This window comes from Phyllopteryx taeniolatus, chromosome 11 (genome assembly GCF_024500385.1).
Source record: "Phyllopteryx taeniolatus isolate TA_2022b chromosome 11, UOR_Ptae_1.2, whole genome shotgun sequence".
Taxonomy (NCBI): domain Eukaryota; kingdom Metazoa; phylum Chordata; class Actinopteri; order Syngnathiformes; family Syngnathidae; genus Phyllopteryx; species Phyllopteryx taeniolatus.
In genome coordinates, this window is record NC_084512.1 from 5,489,298 (window position 1) to 5,510,991 (window position 21,694).

Genomic DNA, 21,694 nt, shown 5'->3' on the forward strand with positions numbered 1-21,694 from the left:
GAATTGGGGTTGTACTTGTATAATGATTAGCGTATCAACATTCCAAAGACGGTGAAACTGATCGGCTCAGTTTTCCTGCCTTTTGCCTTTCATTTGCTATTGCATATAATCGACAAACCACATGGATGTCATACTTTGACCTACGTTATGCATAAAACAGTGGGAAAAAAACGGATGTTGATAGCATGGGACCTTTAAAATTAACAGCTGCAATGTGTTTTCAAGGCACCTAAAAGAAATATACATCTTTGCATTATCAAGTGCAGCCTTCCTGTGCATACCCAAGATAGAAAAGTCTGCTCTAAAGTACATAAAATTCATGGCCACGCAGGGTTGAGCTAAGTAAATAAATCAGCAGCTCGCTGAGGGTATATGACAATATTTTGGACTTGAGAAAAGTGAACAGTGCACCAGAAAAAGGGCTTTATTTCTGATCGGCGACAATGGCTAAATTGGTAATGTAAAAAATCTCATCTGTGTTTTCTTTCCTCTGAACAATAGGCCCTGCCATGTATTGTAGGAGAAGTAGATTTACTGCAAATCACATCAGCCGTGTCAAGCACTCTCTTTTCATGTTTTCTTCCACTCCTCCTTACAGCTGCAGCCTGTTATCACCTAGGAGTTCAATATTGTCGAGGATGCCGCACCATAAATTACAATGATATGTGTCTGTATGTTATTTGATTAGAGTTGTTAGTGCAATAAATGGGCCTGGGGTTATGAGAAAGGCAAAAACTAAAGGTTGTTTGCCCCACTTTGATTTCACTGCAATATAAATGTTCCACGCCATGTTTTTTTTTTTTTTTTTTTCCTGAAAACAAACAAACAAAGGTTATCTTCCTCTAAATACTTGGTGTGCATGATGTAATGAGATAAGCATATAAACCTCAAATATTTATTGAGTGTCAGAGTAAACTGCTTTTAAGAGGTGGCCCTTTTACGATAGTGAAATTATATTACAGCTGAGGTTTTATTTTTATAGTTATGGCCATATCTTTTACTGCTGCCAAAAAACTCAAACACAAAAAGAACCATCCGAGTCTGCAAGGACAAGAAAGTCAGATCACTATAGAAGTATCACCCTTTGAATTCAAGTGATACATTTTTGATCAATGCAATCACACCTTCAGACATCATACAATCTTCCAAAGCACGAAAATATCCTGTCTGAATGTCTGATCTTGATTAGGGATGAACTATAACAAGAAATGTAATCGGGAAACATAATTAATATAACAGTTCTCACATTTAGTGTCATCGCTTTTTTTGTTATTATGGTGGAGCAGTGCATTATCATGCTGATATTCTTGATGAGATTTAGATTTGGACTCTACCAACCAATCGCGATAATGTTTGTTGATAATGTCATCGCATCTGCCTAAGTATAAAAATGACTACAAGCACGTCTGATGACGGTGCGCGCTGCAGCTGACTAACGCGGTGCAGAGCTGCTCCTCTATGTCACTAGTAATCGCCTCCACGGTGGCGAAAAAGCTTCTGACAAGAATCATTTTCGCGAAAGGAGGATGAGGAGTAATTAACAGAAGAAGGTGGAGAAGCCATGCTAACCACTAACCTCTAACCACTAACCTATCATAAAATGGTAGCTTCGCGTCTCAGTGCTTAGACGCTACAGCAAACCTTTCACTCAAGTCTGGCAACAACTGCGTTACAACAATTATTTAACTGTCTTCTTCTGCTCTTCTGTTTTTATATTTTTATGGTCAAATCGCAGGGCACATATAAACAAACAACCATTCAGACTCACATTCACACCTCCAGGCAATTTAGAATCTTCAATTAACCAACCATGCATGTTTTGGGATGTTGGAGGAAACCGGAGTACCTAGAGAAAGCCCACCCAGGCACGGGGAGAACATGCAAACTCCAAACGGACGAGACTGGATTTTAATCCGGGCCCTCAGAACTGTGGGGCAGATGTGCTAACCAGTCTTCCACCGTGCTGCCCATAAGCAACTATGAACCGCAAATTAGTAGGCAAATTAATGTGGCTGGAGGGGTGGCTTTGGGCTCCTGCAGCCTCCTCCAGGTGGCCAGTTTTGGGGCGCGTCGTTGGGGCCGGTGGACCACTCTGGGTCCCTCGGAGTGGGTGGAGTCCCATCCTCTGGGCTGCTCTTGGTTGGGTTCCTGGGCCCAACTCTGCCTCTCGGCTGGGTGGGGTGGGATCCTCAGCCCCCGCGATGAAGGCGCAACAATTACAGGTCACTTCTGAAGGTTATTGTGCATGCGAGACGGTGTCAATTCACTTGCATGTGTCTGCAGATACTCACCTCTGGGACTTATTCGCTTGGTGTGGGGCCACTCACACATTTCGATAAATAACTCATAACTATCCGAACTTCCTCGGTAACGTCTCACTCATTTCTAAAGATGTTTAGAATTTACATGGCCACTCCCACCACACTTCAGTGTTACAGCCGGATCACTACCTTTGTCCTGCATGCTTCCCCTCCTGTCGTTGTCCTGTCCAGCCCTGTCCTATATTGTTATGTCCTTCCTTCACAGTTTGGAGCACTACTGTCCCATACAACACTCGAATCTAATGTGTCATTGTACTAGGCATATAATGATTTACTTTCCTCATATTTATTACAGCAAATGTCCTGTCTTTTGTTGTCTTCTCTTCCTATATTATTTAGTTATCTTTTCACTGTCTTTTCACCTTTTGTTTTTTTCTGTCACTCCGCTTTAAAACTTTGTTCTGTCTGACTGAAATGTTCAATAAAAATCAATCAGTATACAAAGAACCACAGTGGCAGCTTAAAAACTCCACTGTGGCACAGTAAAACTGTTTCGACATAAAAGGGATACAGATCTGTTTGACCTAACAGCCGAACAGGACAAAAAAATATAAAGGGAAATGGATTAATACCTTATCGCATACATTTGCTAAGAGGAGCGACCTATAAGGTTAAAAGTATATTGATATATAGTTTATTAAATATTTATATTTATATTATCATTTTTTATTTTTTTGCACAATAGAGTGATCAGTTTTGATTTTGATTAATGGGATCTGCACAATACCTTTTCTTAAAATTACATTATATCCTATTTTACTTTTTTTTATTATCAATTTAGCTTTGCTAAAGGACCATACAACACACTCAGAAGAAGGCCCCACCCTAACCCCACACCCAGTGACGATCGTACAGGGGGCGCACTCGACGCGCATCGCATAGGGCGCACTGACTTAGACATTTTGACGTTTTGTCTGGAGGCAAGCATCGGCCAGCATCTCCCCCAGCTAACTTAACGATTACTACATGGCATATTTCACTACTTTCACTCTAATAACACACTCTGGTATAGCAGGCAGGTCATGGCTATTGTTACTTGTGTGTCACTACTAACTTGTCATTAAAGCACACAGCAGAACAAACTTATTATCCTGTACATCTTCTACCAACTACATGGCAAGCTTCACTCCTGGAGCCACTACAACCCATGCATGTTTTTGGGATGTGGGAGGAAACCGGAGTGCCCGGAGAAAACGCACGCAGGCACGGGGAGAACATGCAAACTCCACACAGACGGGGCCAGGGATTGAACCCGGGTCCTCAGAACTGTGAGGCTGACGCTCTAACCTGTCGGCCACCGTGCCGCCTCATGTGAACCCAACCACTGAAATAACAACAGATGAGCACAAAATAAAAAAATGCTTAAGGTACCCAAATTTAGGGTACATGATCATAAACAGCTGTAGGAACAGAGTGTAAGTCAGGAGATACCAAAGAAATTTGCATACTTAGAAATTATTTCTCGCAATGAGTGAGTGGCCCCACACCCAGCAAATAAATTCCAGGGGATTTTTTTCTGCAGACACATGCATGTGAACTGACACAGTTTCGCATGCATAATAACCATCAGAAGTGTCCTGTAATTGCTGTGCTTGCACGGTGGGGGCTGAGGACCCTAACCCACCCAATCGAAAGGCGGGGTCGGGCCCAGGAGTCCACCCGGTGGATGCAACATCTCCCACACCGAGGGATCCAGGTGGTCCACCGGTCCCACCAAGGCACCCCGAAAACCAGCCACCCGGGGGAGGCCGCACGGATCTCACACCACCCCCACAGCAACCCCCCCGCACACCCCTAGGAGAACGCAATATATGATGAGATTTAAGCAGTGATTAATATTAATAGATTGTTTATGATAGAATTTGCTGTCAAAGAGCAGAAATTCATGGTTCCATTAATTACAGTAAGTCATCCAGGTCCTTAAATAGAAAGCAGCGCCAAACCATCACACTACCACCACCATGTTTGACTGTTGCTATGATGTTCTTTTACTGAAATGCTGTTACATTTACGCCAGATGTAACGAGACACGTACCTTCCAAAAAGTTTAACGTTCTTCTCGTCACCTAATAGAATATTCTCCCAGAGTTCTTGGGAATTATTCAGATTTTTAATTTTTACATTTTTTTTAAATTTCAAAAGTAAAATGAGTCTGTTTGTTTTGGACAGCAGTGCCATCCATCCATCCATCCATTTTCTACCGCTTATCCGGGTCGGGTCGCGGGGCAGTAGCTTTAGCAGGGACACCCAGACTTCCCTCTCCCCAGCCACTTCATCCAGCTCTTCCGGGGGGATCCCGATGCGTTCCCAGACCAGCCGAAGGACGTAGTCTCTCCAGCGTGTCCTGGGTCGTCCCCGGGGTCTCCTCCCGGTGGGACGTGCCCGGAACACCTCACCAGGGAGGCATCCAGGAGGCATCCGAATCAGATGCCCCAGCCACCTCATCTGGCTACTCTCGATGTGGAGGAGCAGCGACTCTGAGATCCTTCCGGATGACCAAGCTTCTCACGCTATCTCTAAGGGAGAGCCCGGACACCCTGCGGAGGAAACTCATTTCGGCCGCTTGTATCCGGGATCTTGTTCTTTCGGTCATGACCCACAGCTCGTGACCATAGGTGAGGGTAGGAACGTAGATCGACCGGTAAATCGAGAGCTTCTCCTTTCGGCTTACCTCCTTCTTTACCACAACGGATCGATACGAAGTCTGCATCACTGCAGACGCTGCACCGATCCGCCTGTCGATCTCCCGTTCCATTCTTCCCTCACTCGTGAACAAGACCCCAAGATACTTGAACTCCTCCGCTTGGGGCAGGATCTCATCCCCAACCTGGAGAGGGCACGCCGCCCTTTTCCGACTGAGGACCATGGTCTCAGATTTGGAGGTGCTGATTCTCATCCCAGCCGCTTCATACTCGGCTGCGTACTGCTCCAGTGAGAGTTGGAGGTCACGGCTCGATGGAGCCAACCGAACCACATCATCTGCAAAAAGCAGAGATGCAATACTGAGGCCACCTCTACGCCTCGGCTGCGCCTAGAAATTCTGTCCATAAAAGTTATGAACAGAATCGGTGACAAAGGGCAGCCTTGGTGGAGTCCAACCCTCACTGGGAACGAGTCCGACTTACTGCCGGATATGCGGACCAAACTCTGACTCCGGTCGTACAGGGACCGAACAGCCCGTATCAGGGGGTTCGGTACGCCATACTCCCAAAGCACCCTCCACAGGACTCCCCGAGGGACACGGTCGAACGCCTTCTCCAAGTCCACAAAACACATGTAGACTGGTTGGGCAAACTCCCATGCACCCTCGAGGACCCTGCTGAGGGCGTAGAGCTGGTCCACTGTTCCACGGCCAGGACGAAAACCACACTGCTCCTCCTGAATCTGATATTTGACTTCTCGACGGACCCTCCTCTCCAGCACCCCTGAATAGACCTTACCAGGGAGGCTGAGGAGTGTGATCCCCCTGTAGTTGGAACACATCCTCCAGTACTCCTTCTTAAAAACCCCAGTCTGCCAATCCAGAGGCACTTTCCCCGATGTCCACGCGATGTTGCAGAGGCGTGTCAACCAGGACAGCCCCACAACATCCAGAGCCTTTAGGAACTCGGGGCGAATCTCATCCGCCCCCGGGGCCCTGCCACCGAGGAGCTTTTTAACTACCTCGGTGACCTCAAACCCAGAGATAGGAGAGCCCGCCTCAGAGAACCCACACTCTGCTTCCTCATGGGAAGGCGTGTCGGTGTCGAAGTATTCTCCCCACCGACTCACAACGTCCCGAGTCGAGGTCAGCAGTGGTTTTCGCATAAAGAACTCTGCCGTGGATGTCTTTTTTGCTGAGTCTCTACCTTATAGTTGATTCATGAACACTGACCTCAACTGAGGCAAAGGAGCCCTGCAGTTCTTTAGAAGTTGTCCTGAGTTCCTTTGTGACCTCCTGGATGAGTCGTCGCTGTGCTCTTGGGGTTACTCTTTTAGGCCGGCCACTCCTGGATAAGTTCACCACTGTTCCATGTTTTCTTCATTTGTGGATAATGGCTCTCACTGTGGTTTGCTGCAGTCCTAAAGCTTTAGAAATAGCTTTGTAACCTTTTCCAGACAGATGTCAATTACTACATCTGTTCTTGAATTTCTATGGATCGTGGCATTTTGTTGCAGCTTTTTGAGATCTTTTGGCGGACTTCATTTTGTCAGAGAGGTTCAAATTAGGTGATTTCTTGAGTGAACATGTCTGGAGGTAATCAGGCTTGGGTGTGGTCAACACCCAGCTCTACATTTTTGCTCTTTTTCCCGAACATTTAGAATTTTATCCACTTACTGTAAATTGATCAAGCCATTTTACCGCACTGCACACATTTTTGAGGCATGTCACATAAGCAATCCTAGATCATTGGCCAGAATAGGGATACACCCCTAGATTTATTTTTTCAAAGGGGTTTCACTGCCCAGGCTGCTGCAGCAACCCACTCACAGGAAAATTGTCCAGACTGAATCTAAGCGAAACCATATGTTATAATTTCATTGGAGCATCATGTTTTCATTGACTTGGTAATCCACTTGCTTAAAAGTAGCTTGCTTAAAATATCACTAAACCTTACATTTCTTGTAATGTAACATTCTATAAATAAAACTCACTACATTATTGTACATTACAATAGTGATACAGTGCCAAGACATTGTATTGAACACATAAAACATCAAAACTGTACAATATCGATAAGTAAATTAAGAGCTTTGTCTTTTAAGGCAGCGCTTTCTCCTCCCCCCACAACAGATGTCTGTCGATTTTGCGTTCTATTTTCTGCCACTTGGGAATAAATCCAGAGATACTCCTCCACTTGAGGTAGGACTGCAACCCAGAGGCTACAATGTACGCTTTACTTGGATTTGGAGGTGCTGATTCTCATCCAGACAGCTTCACACTAATCTGTGAACTATCCCAGCAAATGCAGGACAGCTCGATGAAACTGTCAGGGCCAAATAATTGGCAAATTGCAGAAATTAGATCCTCAGGCCACCAAACTGGAGTTGTTGTTTTCTTAAAAACTTAAATTCACCTGCATTTGATCTATGAAGATAACACACAGAACTAGTGACAAATGGCACCCTTGGTGGAATCCAATGTCCACCAGGATTAGGTTTAATTTGATTGTTGAAAATGAAAACAAATTATTATGCTTTTCATAAAGTATAAATGGCTATGTAATAGGACACACAGGATCAACCAGTTATCAATTCCAATAGGATTTATTTTAATAGGATAATAATGTTATAATAGTATAATATAATATAATAATATAAATATAATAATCAAAAGGGATTCATTTTTTCACACACATTTTTTAAAAAGTATTTCACCTTTGAGCCCTGCTCAAATATACGACCCTATGTACACTTTTCGGTCCCAAAATGTACACATACAATAAATTGTTCAGCATACATGTTTTTAACTCACAAAAGAGAGAGATCTCTCTTTTGTGAGGAAACAGCAATTGGTTGGGGCGAGATCAGCGCTTGTCCTTCCCAGTGCCTGCCCAGTTTGTTGGGGGAGAATTACAGATAAAATTATTCCATTATGCACAGGACAGTGGAACGGTGGACGACTGGTTAGCACATCTGCCTTACAGTTCTGAGGACTGGGGTTCAAATCCCGGCCTCACCTGTGTGGAGTTTGCCTGTTATTCCCGTGCCTGCGTGTGTTTTCTCCAGGTACTCCTGTTTCCTCCCACATCTCAAAAACATGCATGGTAGGTTAATTGAAGACTCTAAATTGCCTGTAGGTGTGAATGTGAGTGTGAATGGTTGTTTATATGTGCCCTGCGATTGGCTGGCGACCAGTTCGGGGTGTACCCCGCCTGGGATAGGCTCCAGCACACCCGTGACCCCAGTGAGGATAAGCGGTACAAAAAATAGATGGATGGATGGATGCACAGGACAAGAGTGACAAAATCGAATAAATAAATAGTGAAATAATTTAATAAAAAGTAAAAAAAAAATTTAAATGTTGCAATAATGATTTAGTTATTTCAACATGTATTTAAATATGATATGAAATAAGTAAATATTGAGGCGGCACGGTGAGCGACTGGTTAGCACATCTGCCTCACTTTTCTGAAGACCGGGGTTCCAATCCTGACCCCGCCTTTGTGGAGCTTGCATGTTCTCGCCGTGCCTGGGTGGGTTTTCTCCGGGCACTCCGGTTTCCTCCCAGATCCCAAAAACAGGCATGGTAGGTTAATTGAAGACTTTAAATTGCCCGTAGGTGAGCGTGAATGGTTGTTTGTTTATGTGCCCTGCGATAGGCTGGCGACCAGTTCAAAGCTGGGATAGCTGGGATAGGCTCCAGCACACCCGCGACCCGAGTGAGGATAAGCAGAACGGAAGATGAATGAATGAATGAATGAAAGTAAATATTGAAATATTGTTTATTATTATTTAAATAAACGGATGAAATAATAGGCACATTTAATTAATTTACGTAATTATGTGCTGTATTTATTTAATTTTGGCACTTTTAGTCTGCTATAGTATTGTGTAAAATGTTGAGAATTTTTTTTATTATAAATTTCAGAATAAGTCTGTAATATTAAAAAAATATGGAAAAAGTGAAGCACGTGCATGGTACATGTAAAGATGGGTTTACCTTTCACCCACTCAAACCTGGATGTCTAGATCTAAACAGGATGTGTAATTTGAGAGCTTCACTGAATACATACACCCCTATCACACCTCTTTGCCTCATGGCCAACCTGTCCTTTGCATTATCTGTAACAAGCTAGTATGGTGGACTTACATTTCTCTCTCGGCTGACAACTTGTTGTTCCCAGTTACTATGACTGCTTTGAGCTGACAGCTTGGCTTCCCGTTCTTTTGGCTTTTCCTACCATCTTTTTGCAACATGTCAGGTCCAGTTTAGCACTTGAAGGAAAGATGTGTCAAAATCACAGCTCATTCTCTCCAGGCGGTCCTGCTCCCAAGGTGAGTCAGAGCTCGTCAGCGCTCTCATGGAGACATAAACCCCCATCACATGCCATTGGTAGACAGCCAGCTGTTAATAACCTAGTCATGTTTTGTCAGGGAAAATGCTCATCTCGACTGCAGTAGCACAAATACTCACAACAAAGTGTTTGTGGGGAGAAAGAAAGAGGATGCAAGGTGCGAATGAGCTAAATGGAAAATTTACTGTGACATGCAGAGACCATGACACAACCTACACAAAATACATGACAAAAACTGGATGAATAAATACTGTGTATACACTATACCATATAACTGATATTTACACTTTGGTGTGGAGATAGAGATGTTGTCGTTCCAAATATGATTGAAGGGTTTGAGGTCAGGGCTTCCACACCCAAGTCATCTAACCATGCCATTATGGACCTTGCTTTGTGCTTTGTGCTTTGTGAAGTGGAAATAAAAAAATATGACCAACGCTGTTACTCTCCACAACTCCAATCATGAGTGGATTGAAGATAATTGAAATGCTCCTTAATAAGGCGGGCTGAGAACAACTTCCAGGTGGTAGTCAAAGCATCGAGGTGCGAGGAACGTTGCAATTAAGAGAAATGAGAGCCACTCTACGAGTTCAGGAGATTTTGTGTGACGATTTGATTTTAGAAGCCCTACATCTTGGAGGCTACATTAATATTGTATGGAGGACCATACATTACACCACAGTACTATGCACACAACAATAGTCTGCGTTCCTTGAAAACTGTACGACCAGATATTTTGGTATTTTTCCACAAGATATTTGTGTTTTATAGTATTTTTTTTATAATCGTTAATATAATTTATTGAATTAATGCAGCCCTATTGGGCACAGGCCAGTGCAAACTGTAGGCCAGTCTCAAGCCCTGATAAATGCAGAAGTTTGCATCAGGAAGGGCATCCGGCTTAAAACTTTGCCAAACAAATATGAGCGTTCATCCAAAGAATTCCATACCGGATCGGTCGTGGCCCGGGTCAACGCCCGTCAACCTGCAGGGTGCCGTTGTAAATTCAGATACTGTGGGTCGAAGTCGAAGAAGAAGAAGAGGTGGAAAGTGGGTTCTTCGGCAGAAAGAGAGCCTAGAACTGAATGTGGGGACTTTGAATGTTGGGACTATGACAGGAAAATCTCGGGAGTTGGTTGACATGATGATTAGAAGAACAGTTGATATATTGTTTGTCCAGGAGACCAGGTGGAAAGGCAGTAAGGCTACAAGTTTAGGGGCAGGGTTTAAATTATTTTACCATGGTGTAGATGGGAAGAGAAATGGAGTCTGGGTTATTTTAAAAGAAGAGTTGCCTAAGAATGTCTTGGAGGTGAAAAGAGTATCAGATCGAGTGATGAGGCTGAAACGTGAAATTGAGGGTGTTATGTATAATGTGATTAGTGGCTATGCCCCACAGCTAGGATGTGACCTCGAGGTGAAAGAGAAATTCTGGAAGGAGCTAGACGAAGTAGTTCTGAGCATCCCAGACAGAGAGAGTGTTGTGATTGGTGCAGATTGTAATGGACATGTTGGTGAAGGAAATGGGGATGATGAAGAAGTGATGGTTAAGTACGGCATCCAGGAAAGGAACTTGGGAGGGACAGATGGTGGTAGACTTTGCAAAAAGGATGCAAATGGCTGTAGTGAACACTTTTTTTCCAGAAGAGGCAGGAACATAGGGTGACCTACAAGAGAGGAGGTAGAAGCACGCAGGTGGATTACATCTAGTGCAGACGATGTAATCTGAAGGAGGTTACCGACTGTACGGTTGTGGTAGGGGAGAGTTTGGCTTGACAGCATAGGATGGTGGTGTGTAAAATGACTCTGGTGGTGGGGAGGAAGATTAGGAAGACAAAGGCAGAGCAGAGAACCATGTGGTGGGAGCTGAGACAGGACGAGTGTTGTGCAGCTTTTCGGGAAGAGGTGAGACAGGCTCTCGGTGGACAGGAGGAGCTTCCAGAAGATTTGGCCACTGCAGCCAAGGTGATTAGAGAGGCAGGCAGGAAAGTACTTGTTGTATCTTCTGGCAGCAAAGGAGAGAAGGAGACATGGTGGTGGAACCTCACAGTACAGGAATTCATACAAGGAAAAAGGTTAGCTAAGAAGAAGTGGGACACAGAAAGGACCGAGGAAAGGCGAAAGGAATACATTGAGATGCAACACAGGGCAAAGGTAGAGGTGGCAAAGTCCACATAGGCGGCATATGATGACATGTATGGCAGGTTGGACACTAGAGAAGGAGAAAAGGATCTATAGAGGCTGGCGAGACAGAGGGATAGAGATGGGAAGGATGTGTAGCACGTTAGGGTGATTAAGGATAGAGATGAAAATATGTTGACTGGTGCCAGCAGTGTGCTCGATAGATGGAAAGAATAATTCGAGGAGTTGATGAATGAGGAAAATGAGAGAGAAGGAAGAGTAGAAGTGGCAATGATTAGTAAGGGGAAAGTTACAAAAGCATTAAAGAAGATGAAAAATGGAAAGGCAGTTGGTCCTGATGACATTCCTGTGGAGGTATGGAGGCATCTAGGAGAGGTGGCTGTGGAGTTTTTGACCAGTTTGTTCAATAGAATTCTCGCGCGTGAGAAGATGCCTGAGGAATGGCCTGTTTGTAGTGGTGATGGATAGACTGACAGATGAGGTTAGACTGGAATCCCAGTGGACCAGGATGTTTGCAGATGACATTGTGATCTGCAGTGAAAGCAGGGAGCAGGTGGAGGAACAGTTAGAAAGATTGAGGCATGCACTGGAAAACAGAGGAATGAAGCTGAAGTAAGACAGAAAATATGTGTATGAATGAGAGGGGTGGTGGGGGAAGAGTGAGGCTACAGGGAGAAGAGATAGCAAGGGTGGAGGACTTTAAATACTTGGGGTCAACCATCCACAGCAATGGTGAATGTGGTCAGGAAGTGAAGAAACGGGTCCAAGCAGTTTGGAACGGGTGGAGGAAGGTGTCAGGTGTGTTATGTGACAGAAGAGTCTCTGCTAGGATGAAGGGCAACATTTATAAAACAGTGGTGAGGCCAGCCATGATGTACGGATTAGAGACAGTGGCACTGAAGAGACAACAGGAAGCAGAGCTGGAGGTGGCGGAAATGAAGATGTTGAGGTTCGCTCTCGGAGTGACCAGGTTGGATAAAATTAGAAATGAGCTCATCAGAGGCACAGCCAAGGTTTGATGTTTTGGAGCCAAAGTTAGAGACATGCTTACATGGAAAAGGATGACGCGCTGTGGCGACCCCTAAAGGGACAAGCCGAAAGGAAAAGAGAATATAATTTATTGAATTATTTTTCTATATAAAATGTCATAAATACATTGAGAAAAGATAAGAGAAAAATGCGATTCATCTAATTAAATTTTAAGGAAAAATACAATAATGGCTCATGTTCCGGGGGAGGCGGGGGACATCGATTCTGAGTGAACCATGTTCCGCGCCTCCATTGCTGAGGCGGCCAACCGGAGCTGTGGCCGTAAAGTGGTTCGTGCCTGTCGTGGGGGCAATCCCCTAACCCGTTGGTGGACACCAACGGTGAGGGATGCCATCAAGCTGAAGAAGGAGTCCTATCGGGCCTTTTTGGCCTGTGGGACTCCTGAGGCAGCTGATGGGTACCGGCTGGCCAAGCGGAATGCAGCTTTGGTGGTTGCTGAAGCAAAAACTCGGGCATGGGAGGGGTTTGGTGAGGCCATGGAGAAGGACTTCCGGATGGCTTCGACGAAATTCTGGTCCACCATCCGATGTCTCAGGAGGGGGAAGCAGTGCACCATTAACACTGTGTACGTTGTGAGCCGGTGGGGAGAATACTTCGAAGACCTCCTCAATTCCACCGACACGCCTTTCCATGAAGGAGCAGAGTCTGGGTTGTCTGAGGCGGGCTCTCCTATCTATGGGGTTGAGGTCACCGAGGTGGTTAAAAAGCTCCTCGGTGGCAAGGCCCTGGGGGTGGACGAGATTCGCCCAGAGTTCCTAAAGGCTCTGGATATTGTAGGGATGTCCTGGTTGACACGCCTCAGTAACATCGCGTGGACATCGGGGACAGTGCCTCTGGATTGGCAGACTGGGGTGGTGGTCCCCCTTTTTAAGAAGGGGGACCGGAGGGTGTGTTCCAACTACAGTGGGATCACACTCCTCAGCCTCACTGGTAAGGTATATTCAAGGATGCTGGAGAGGAGGGTCCGTCGGGAAGTCGAATCTCAGATTCAGGAGGAGCAGTGTGGTTTTTGTCCTGGCCGTGGAACAGTCGACCAGCTCTACACTCTTGGCAGGGTCCTTGAGGGTGCATGGGAGTTCACCCAACCAGTCTTCATATATTTTGTGGACTTGGAGAAGGCGTTCGATCGTGTCCCTCGGGGGGGTCCTGTGGGGTGCTTCGGGAGTATGGGGTACCGAACCCCCTGATATGGGCTGTTCGGTCACTGTACGACCGGAGTCTGAGTTTGGTCCGGATATCCGGCAGTAAGTCGGACTCGTTTCCGGTGAGAGTTGGACTCCGCCAAGGCTGCTCTTTGCCACCGATTCTGTTCATAACTTTTAAGGACAGAATTTTTAGGTACAGCCGAGGCGTATTGGGGGTCCGGTTTGGTGGCCTCGGTATTGCATGTCTGCTTTTTGCAGATGATGTGGTTCTGTTGGCTTCATCAAGCCGTGACCTCCAACTCTCACTGGAGCAGTTTGCAGCTGAGTGTGAAGCGGCTGGGATGAGAATCAGCACCTCCAAATTTGAGACCATGGTCCTCAGTCGGAAAAGGGCGGCGTGCCCTCTCCAGGTCGGGGATGAGATCCTGCCCCAAGTGGAGTAGTTCAAGTATTTTGGGGTCTTGTTCAGGAGTGAGGGAAGAATGGAACGGGAGATTGACAGGCGGATCGGTGCAGCGTCTGCAGTGATGCGAACTTTGTATCGATCCATTCTGGTAAAGAAGGAGGTAAGTCGAAAGGAGAAGCTCTCGATTTACCGGTCGATCTACGTTCCTACCCTCACCTATGGTCACGAGCTGTGGGCCGTGACCGAAGGAGCAGGATCCCGGATACAAGCGGCCGAAATGACTTTCCTCCGCAGGGTGTCCGGGCTCTCCCTTAGAGATAGGGTGAGAAGCTCGGTCATTCGGGAGGATCTCAGAGTAGAGCTGCTGCTCCTCCACATCGAGAGGAGCCAGATGAGGTGGCTAGGGCATTTGATTCGGATGCCTCCCAGACGCCTCCCTGGTGAGGTGTTCCGGGCACGTCCCACCGGGAGGAGACCCCGGGCACGCTGGAGAGACTACGTCCTTCGGCTGGCCTGGGAACGCCTCGGGATCCCCCCGGAAGAGTTGGATGAAGTGGCTGGAGAGAGGGAAGTCTGGGCGTCCCTGCTAAAGCTACTGACCCGACCTCGGATAAGCGGTAGAAAATGGATTGATGGATGGATGGATGGATGGATAATAATGGGATCTGTATCGTTATCGGGATTTAGAGTTTTGTCCATATCCCATTGCACTACTTTGTGCATGAAAGAGATTGTTTATAGACCACTTCCTTCTGGTCAGACACTACAGAACATAAAATAAATTGTGGTTGTGTGTGGTGGTTTTAGCAGTCGCTGTGACTGAATGGTGTTCGATTCATTGATTCAGCGAGTTTCTGTGAAAGTGAATCCTTGCCTTGGTAAAAGGAAACATGCTGATGTTAGTTAACTGCTTCAATACAAAAGAGTTTGGTTTGTTGGAGTTGGCCGTATATTGTTCATGCAATGCGATAAAATATGCAGGTATCTTTGTATCTTTTATGTACCATATGTTTAATATTTAAGGTGTATACATTTTCAAGGCAATTATTCTCTTGCTTATACATTTAAAATAAATTCTCAGTGGAATTTGTGTGGCGGCACGGTGGCCGACTGGTTAGAGCGTCAACCTCACAGTTCTGAGGACCCGGGTTCAATCCCCGGCCCCGCCTGTGTGGAGTTTGCATGTTCTCCCCGTGCCTGCGTGGGTTTTCTCCGGGTACTCCGGTTTCCTCCCACATCCTAAAAACATGCATTAATTGGAGACTCTAAATTGCCCGTAGGCATGACTGTGAGTGCGAATAGTTGTTTGTTTCTATGTGCCCTGCGATTGGCTGGCAACCAGTTCAGGGTGTACCCCGCCTCCTGCCCGATGACAGCTGGGATAGGCTCCAGCACGCCCGCGACCCTAGTGAGGAGAAGCGGCTCAGAAAATGGATGGATGGATGGAATTTGTGTTTCGGAAGTCAGTTTAGTGTTTTGAGAATTATTATGCATGTACAAAATGGAGTGAAAATAATTCCTCTGTCTTCATAAACTGGTTTCGTTTTAAAGTCCAATGGTAAATTTTTCAGTTCCAAATTCACCTGTGACTTTATGTGCCTTTATATTCAATCATATTGATCAGTTATAATACACACATGTAGAGGATCATGTAGCAAATTGCAGTAATCTGGGGTTGTTAATGTTTTTTTAAAGAGGATAGTTCTTTAAATATGATGGTTTACCTAATGTACTTCTATTGCTTTGCATTAAAACAAAAGGAAAAGTACTGTTATTTGTTATTGATATTAATTATGTTTTGATTTTAATGGTCCAGACCACTTGACATCAGATTAGACTGTATGTAGCAATGTATGTAATGTAGCAAATCTACAATGAGTTTGACACCACTGCTTAGATGGTCCAGTGTAATTTGTCTTTCGGTATCTGGTTTCACAAATACCTGTGCATTTCTGCCCATGCCACTGACTTTATAATTGTGTGTGTCCTTGGTAGGGAGAGTTCCTAACCGCGAGGAGCGAAGAGGACATATTTGCTCATCTGGGTCTCGAGTACATTGAGCCTTGGCAGAGAAATGCGTAGGCATCCACTCCTCCTTGGATCGGTGACACTCGAAATCGCCGTTGGTCCCATCTGCTTTCTAGTCTAACTCTCTGATTCACTTTTGATTTTCATATTGTTGTGTATTGATGAGCCCATTTGTTGTTTTTGGGATTAAATGCCCATGCATGATTCATAATGTTGCTCATTCCCTGTTATCAGGAAGTAAATAAAATCTCCCCTTCATTTACAGTTTGCGTCTCTCTAAGTGTTGTAATGACACTTGCGAGACAAAGGCAATTGAGTGCCTTGGAGGGAGACTGAAAGAAGCACAGAGGGAGGGAGGAGGCAGAAAGAGAAAGTGAGTTGAGGGGAGACAGGAAACAATGAAAAAGAGGGGTGAGGGCTTGTCAAGAAAAATGTTGCAATCACTCTCTCGGCAGGAAAGTGCTCAGCGTGAAGCAAAAGAAGGTCTTTTGGGAATTGAGTGGAGGGTAATGAGCTTCAGATAAAGAGCCTTCTGTGTCGCCATTTACTCTCCATTTCAGTCTACGTCCAATGCAGATCATTTAGCTGGCATTCGATTATCCAAAGACTTTGCGCTTTTCCTTAGCCAATGAAAGATCTCAATCACATGTTAAACTAAAATTTGTGGTAATCAATTACAGTGGTAATCCAGAACCAGTGTAAATTTGTGGTGGTCAAACTGATTAGCCACATTGATAGATCTTTGAAAGGCAACAGTGTTTGTTTTTTTTTGTATTAAGATAATTATTTTTTTCATTTTCCTCTGCATTAATAAAGTATCTATCAATGTATTCCATACTGTAGCTTTGTGTTGTTATTTCATAAATGCATTGCTGTCAATGCAAGTGAAAAACTGATCTCACTGTTACAAATTGCTGGTAAAACTAACTTCTGTGGACAACTACAATGGGAGGAAAAAGTATGTGATCTCACTGGAATTTATTAAATTTCTGTATAAATTGCTCATCAAATGTAGTCTGATCTTCTAAATCACAATAATGCCAGAACAGTCTGCTTAAATTAACGCCACACAAACAATAAGTTTTCACATTTTTATTGAAAATGTAAACATTCACAGTACAGGATGAAAAAAGTAAATGAACCCTTGGATTTGATAATTGGTTGATCCTCCTTTGGCAGCAATAACCTCAACCAAATGTTTCCTGTAGTTGCAGATCAGACGTATGCAACAATCGGGACGAATTTTGGACCATTCCTCTTGACAAAATTGTTTACAGTTCAGCAAGAAGATTCCTGGGATCTCTCATGTGAATACCTCTCTTGAGGTCATGTTACAGCATCTCAATTGGGTTGCTGTCAGGACTTTATATATAATCTTGTATAAAGCTGGAAAAGGTTACAAACGTATCTCTAAAAGTCTTGATGTTCATCACTACACGGTTAGACAAATTGTCTCTAAATGGAGATAGTTCATCACTGTTGCTTCTCTTCCAAGGAGTGGCCGTCTTGTAAAGATGACTGCAAGAGCACAGCGCAGAATGCGCAATGAGGTAAAAAAGAAAATAACCCTACAGTGTCAACTGAAGATTTAAAGAAATCACTGGCACATGGCAGCATCTCTGTTGACAAATCTACCATACATAAAATAAAATAAAAAACTGGAGGAGGAACCCATTGCTGTCTAATAAAAACATTGCTGCACATTTAAAGTTAGCTAAAGAGCACTTTAATTCATGTTCCACAGTGCTACTAGGAAAATATTCTGTGGACAGATGAAACCAAAGTTGAATTCTTTGGGAGGAACACACAACACCATGTGTGAAGGAAAAATGCCACAGCACACCATCATCAAAAGCTTCTCAACTGTGAAGCATGGTGGAGGAAGCCTCATGGCATGGGTGTGCTTTGCCTCCTCAGGGCCTGCACAGCTTGCTATCATCAATGGGAAGAAGAAGAAGAGGAAGAATCACCTTTTATTGTCATGAACATGCATGCATGCACACGAAATTTGTTCTCTGCATTTTACCCATCACAGTGAACACATACACATGTTAGTGGAGCACACTGGAGCAGAGACCAGCTGAAGCGGCCGGGGAGCATTTCAGGGTATCAGTGTCTTGCTCAAGGACCCCAAAGCCGTGGGTCCGGGGGATGTTGGCGGATGGTCCAGTCGGGGTCTTGAACCTAGGTCCCCCACGGTGGCAGGTGATGATCTTAACAATTGGGCCATGGAAAATTAATTCACAACTTTATCAAGATATTTTACAGAATTTGAGACTATCTGTCCAACAAAGCTCAAAAGAGGATGAGTGTTGCAACAAGGCAATGATCAAAAACACAGAAGCATAACAACAACAGAATGGCTTCAGAAGAAAAAGTACATGTCCTGGAGTGGCCCAGTCAACCCGATTGAGATACTGTGGCATGACCTCAGAAGAGCTATTCACACCAGACGTTCCAGGAAACTTGCTGAACTGCAGCAGTTTTGTAAAGAGGAATGGTCCAAAATTAATCCTCATGTGCACATTTGATCTGCAACTACAGGAAACGTTTGGTCGAGGTTATTGCTGGAGAGGAGGGTCAACCAGTTATTTAAATCCAATTTTCCTCCCTGTCCTGTGAATGTTTGCATGTTATTTTCAATAAAAATATGAAAACATAATAGTTTGTGTGGTTTTACTTTAAACAGACTTTGTTCTCGTGATTCAGATGAAGGTGACCAATTTATGCAGAAAATTAACAAATTCCAAAGGGTTTCCTCCCTTTGTAATATGACAGTTGGGGGAAGAGAAGTATTCTCAGTAATCCTTGGTACATTGACAGCCCAAATTCTGAATTATGCCACATACAGATTGATTTCAAATCTGAATCCCAAAAAAGTAAAAGTGTCTTCATCATTCAATTTTCTTCATTTTAATATTTCTCCATTTGGAGTTGTGTGTGTGTTCACTTCAGAAGGACATTAATGGCACTATGCAGAGACTGATGGAAAACATCTTCTACTGTCCAAACTGTGGAAGAAATCGCAAATTTCTTTGATTGCATAATTTAATTGGTTTTACGATTACTACATTGTAAAAGTGTGTTTCTAGATAGTATACTTTCCACCTAATGATGAGTGGTAAAGCAACAATATTTTTTTATAAACAACAATCTGCCCATGCAGATCGATTAAGATCAGGAGTTGTAAAGGCTCAGTACAATCAGTCTCTATACTCAGCATTATTAATCTTGTCAATTAAATGTTTGAGTTATTTTTATCCAAAAAAAAACTTCCACCATCCATGTTGTGGTTTTATTTTTATGAAGAAGAATTTTATGCACACCATCACATTAATTGATAAACTAATTTCATGTACAAGTGCCAAATTTTCTAAAATAGTCTGGGAGATGACAATTACATATTGTGCATTTGAAGCATTGTAAATGGTCTGATTTAAATAATGAGCTATGTGTCATATAAGATAAAATGTCGACAAAAGATTCGGTAAGCATGAGTACCAGAATGTCCAGCAGATTAATTTGTGACTTCCGATTGGGACGGGAATTGTGCAGCATCTTGTCAGGTCAGAGATGTAACACGAAGCTCAGGTGCACAGTTTCAAGTGACTGTTTTGTCACTCTGAAATTAAGTTGAATGTGTTCAATGATTGGCCAAAAAACAGGTTGGAATTAACAGGGGACATGGAAAAAACAAATAATACAATTTCAGAGTTTTTGGCAACGATCGCAGCAAATCACAATATAGCAATTATCCCATAATCTATATATTAGAACAAGGTCCACATAAGATCCACGATGGATGTGGGGAACTTATATATATATATATATATATATATATATATATATATATAATGTAACGGACATGCTCCCCGCAACCTGAGGTGTCACAGTGACTCCACCACGACTTGATAAACTGCTGTGGCCCTGCTGTGAGACTCCCACGAAGAGGACACCTGGCGTACTTCAAGTGGACCCTAAACTAATTAAAATCTATCCCAAGAAATCTGAACTCCTACGCATCAAAGGCCCCCAGATGTTTCACCTGGACCATTTGTCTTTAAATAGAAACAATTGCTGGGACAAGGCGACACTCGCTGGCGTTTAGAGAAACTGCAAAACCTAACCGTGGACTCTCGTTTTATGTTTAACCAAAGGAAAATTTCTGTTGTGATATTTTACGAACTCTGCCGAATTACTCCAAGAGTATGCCTTGATGTCTGTGCCAGTGTGTCAACTTTACAAGCGCAGCTGCGAGATCTTAAGAACTGGTTGCTTTGGTTTAACGCCAGGCAGCATGAAATGTGATTTTAACCATAATCAGTTGATTTGCCAAGACTAAAGTATAAACAATCATTCTATATGCTTGACCTGTGAGTAGAGAGTACAAAGTTGGGAGTATTTTATATTAATCTTAAACCCATTTTATGGGTCAAAATTGTAGACTAGATTCAAGCTGATGGGTGTGGTCTCGTCTGGTCCTCGGTCTTCTTCGACACGCCCCCGGGGTATTTAACACCTGACTCCCGCTGCCAGGCTCTCTCTTGTTTCCGCCCTCTTAGTTCTTCGCTCTTGCTATCGGCCACCCCTCCCTTTCTTGGTTCAGGCACACGGCTCGGTAACCGCGGGCCTTGGGGATGGAGATCAGGCTCCCTACCCTCCAGGAATCGCCGCTGTTAACCCTCCAGAACAGTTGCTGCTGAGCTCCCAGATACACTCCAAGCCAAACGTGAGTTCACTGAACTTGCTAGCGGATCCCGGGGACAGGCGGGGAGAGAGACGGTCATATTCTCCCAACGAGGCGTAACGAACAACAATTTTTCGTCTTTTGCTTTTGTTTCATTTTTCTTCATCCTTTTTCTCATTCAACCAAACCTACCTCTGTGCTTCTTGAGACGACTGAGACAGGCCACCCCACCTATCACCTGATCTACATTTGTGAGTAGACATTGCAATTGTCACCATGATGTGCAAGATTAGTGTCTTGGTTGTGTTCTGCGTGTGTTTTGAGTTTAACTAAGCCTCTGTCATCTAGAACTCGTATTTCATAAAATGTAGCAACCTTTAGTTATGAGACTGATAAAAGGTTTGTCGTCACTTTCTCCTAATTTTTTTCAAATCCTGGCCCTGCCTGTGTGGAGTTTGCATGTTCTCCCTGTGCCTGCGTGGGTTTTCTCTGGGTACTCCAGTTTCCTCCCCCATCCCAAAAAAATGCGTGGTAGGTTGATTGAAGACTCTAAATTGCCTGAGGATAAGCGATACAGAAAATGTATGGATGGATATATAGATATTTCTGTCACCATTTCTCTCATTAAATATATTTCCAACAGCGCTATCGACAAATTTCACCAGATGTTGGGAACAACCCAAGTAATCCATATTGACAAAGAAAGTAGAACAAATAAGATCAGAAATTAAGAAATTAATTGGAAGGACAGCTTCAAGACGCCTCCTCTATGGAGAAACTAGTCGCATGCATTGCTCTGGTGTGATTTTGGCCCATTCCTCCACACAAGTAGTCTTGAAATCTTTGTTTCAGTTCTTTCCATAGATTTTCAGTGGGATTCAAGTCAGTTGATTGGCTCGGCCATTTTAGCAGCTTTA

At 44.0% G+C, this 21,694-nt stretch overlaps 1 protein-coding gene across 2 annotated transcripts in view; it reads left to right on the forward strand.

The window, feature by feature from the left end:
• Positions 1-16,920, forward strand: part of dntt (deoxynucleotidyltransferase, terminal) — a 134,055-nt gene extending 117,135 nt beyond the window's left edge. For both annotated transcript variants that reach the window (XM_061790168.1, XM_061790169.1), the window contains exon 11: positions 16,058-16,920. In XM_061790168.1, the coding sequence (XP_061646152.1) occupies positions 16,058-16,144 (87 nt within the window). In that variant the 3' untranslated portion in view covers positions 16,145-16,920. The remainder of the gene's footprint in view (positions 1-16,057) is intronic.
• Positions 16,921-21,694: the final 4,774 nt, after the last annotated feature.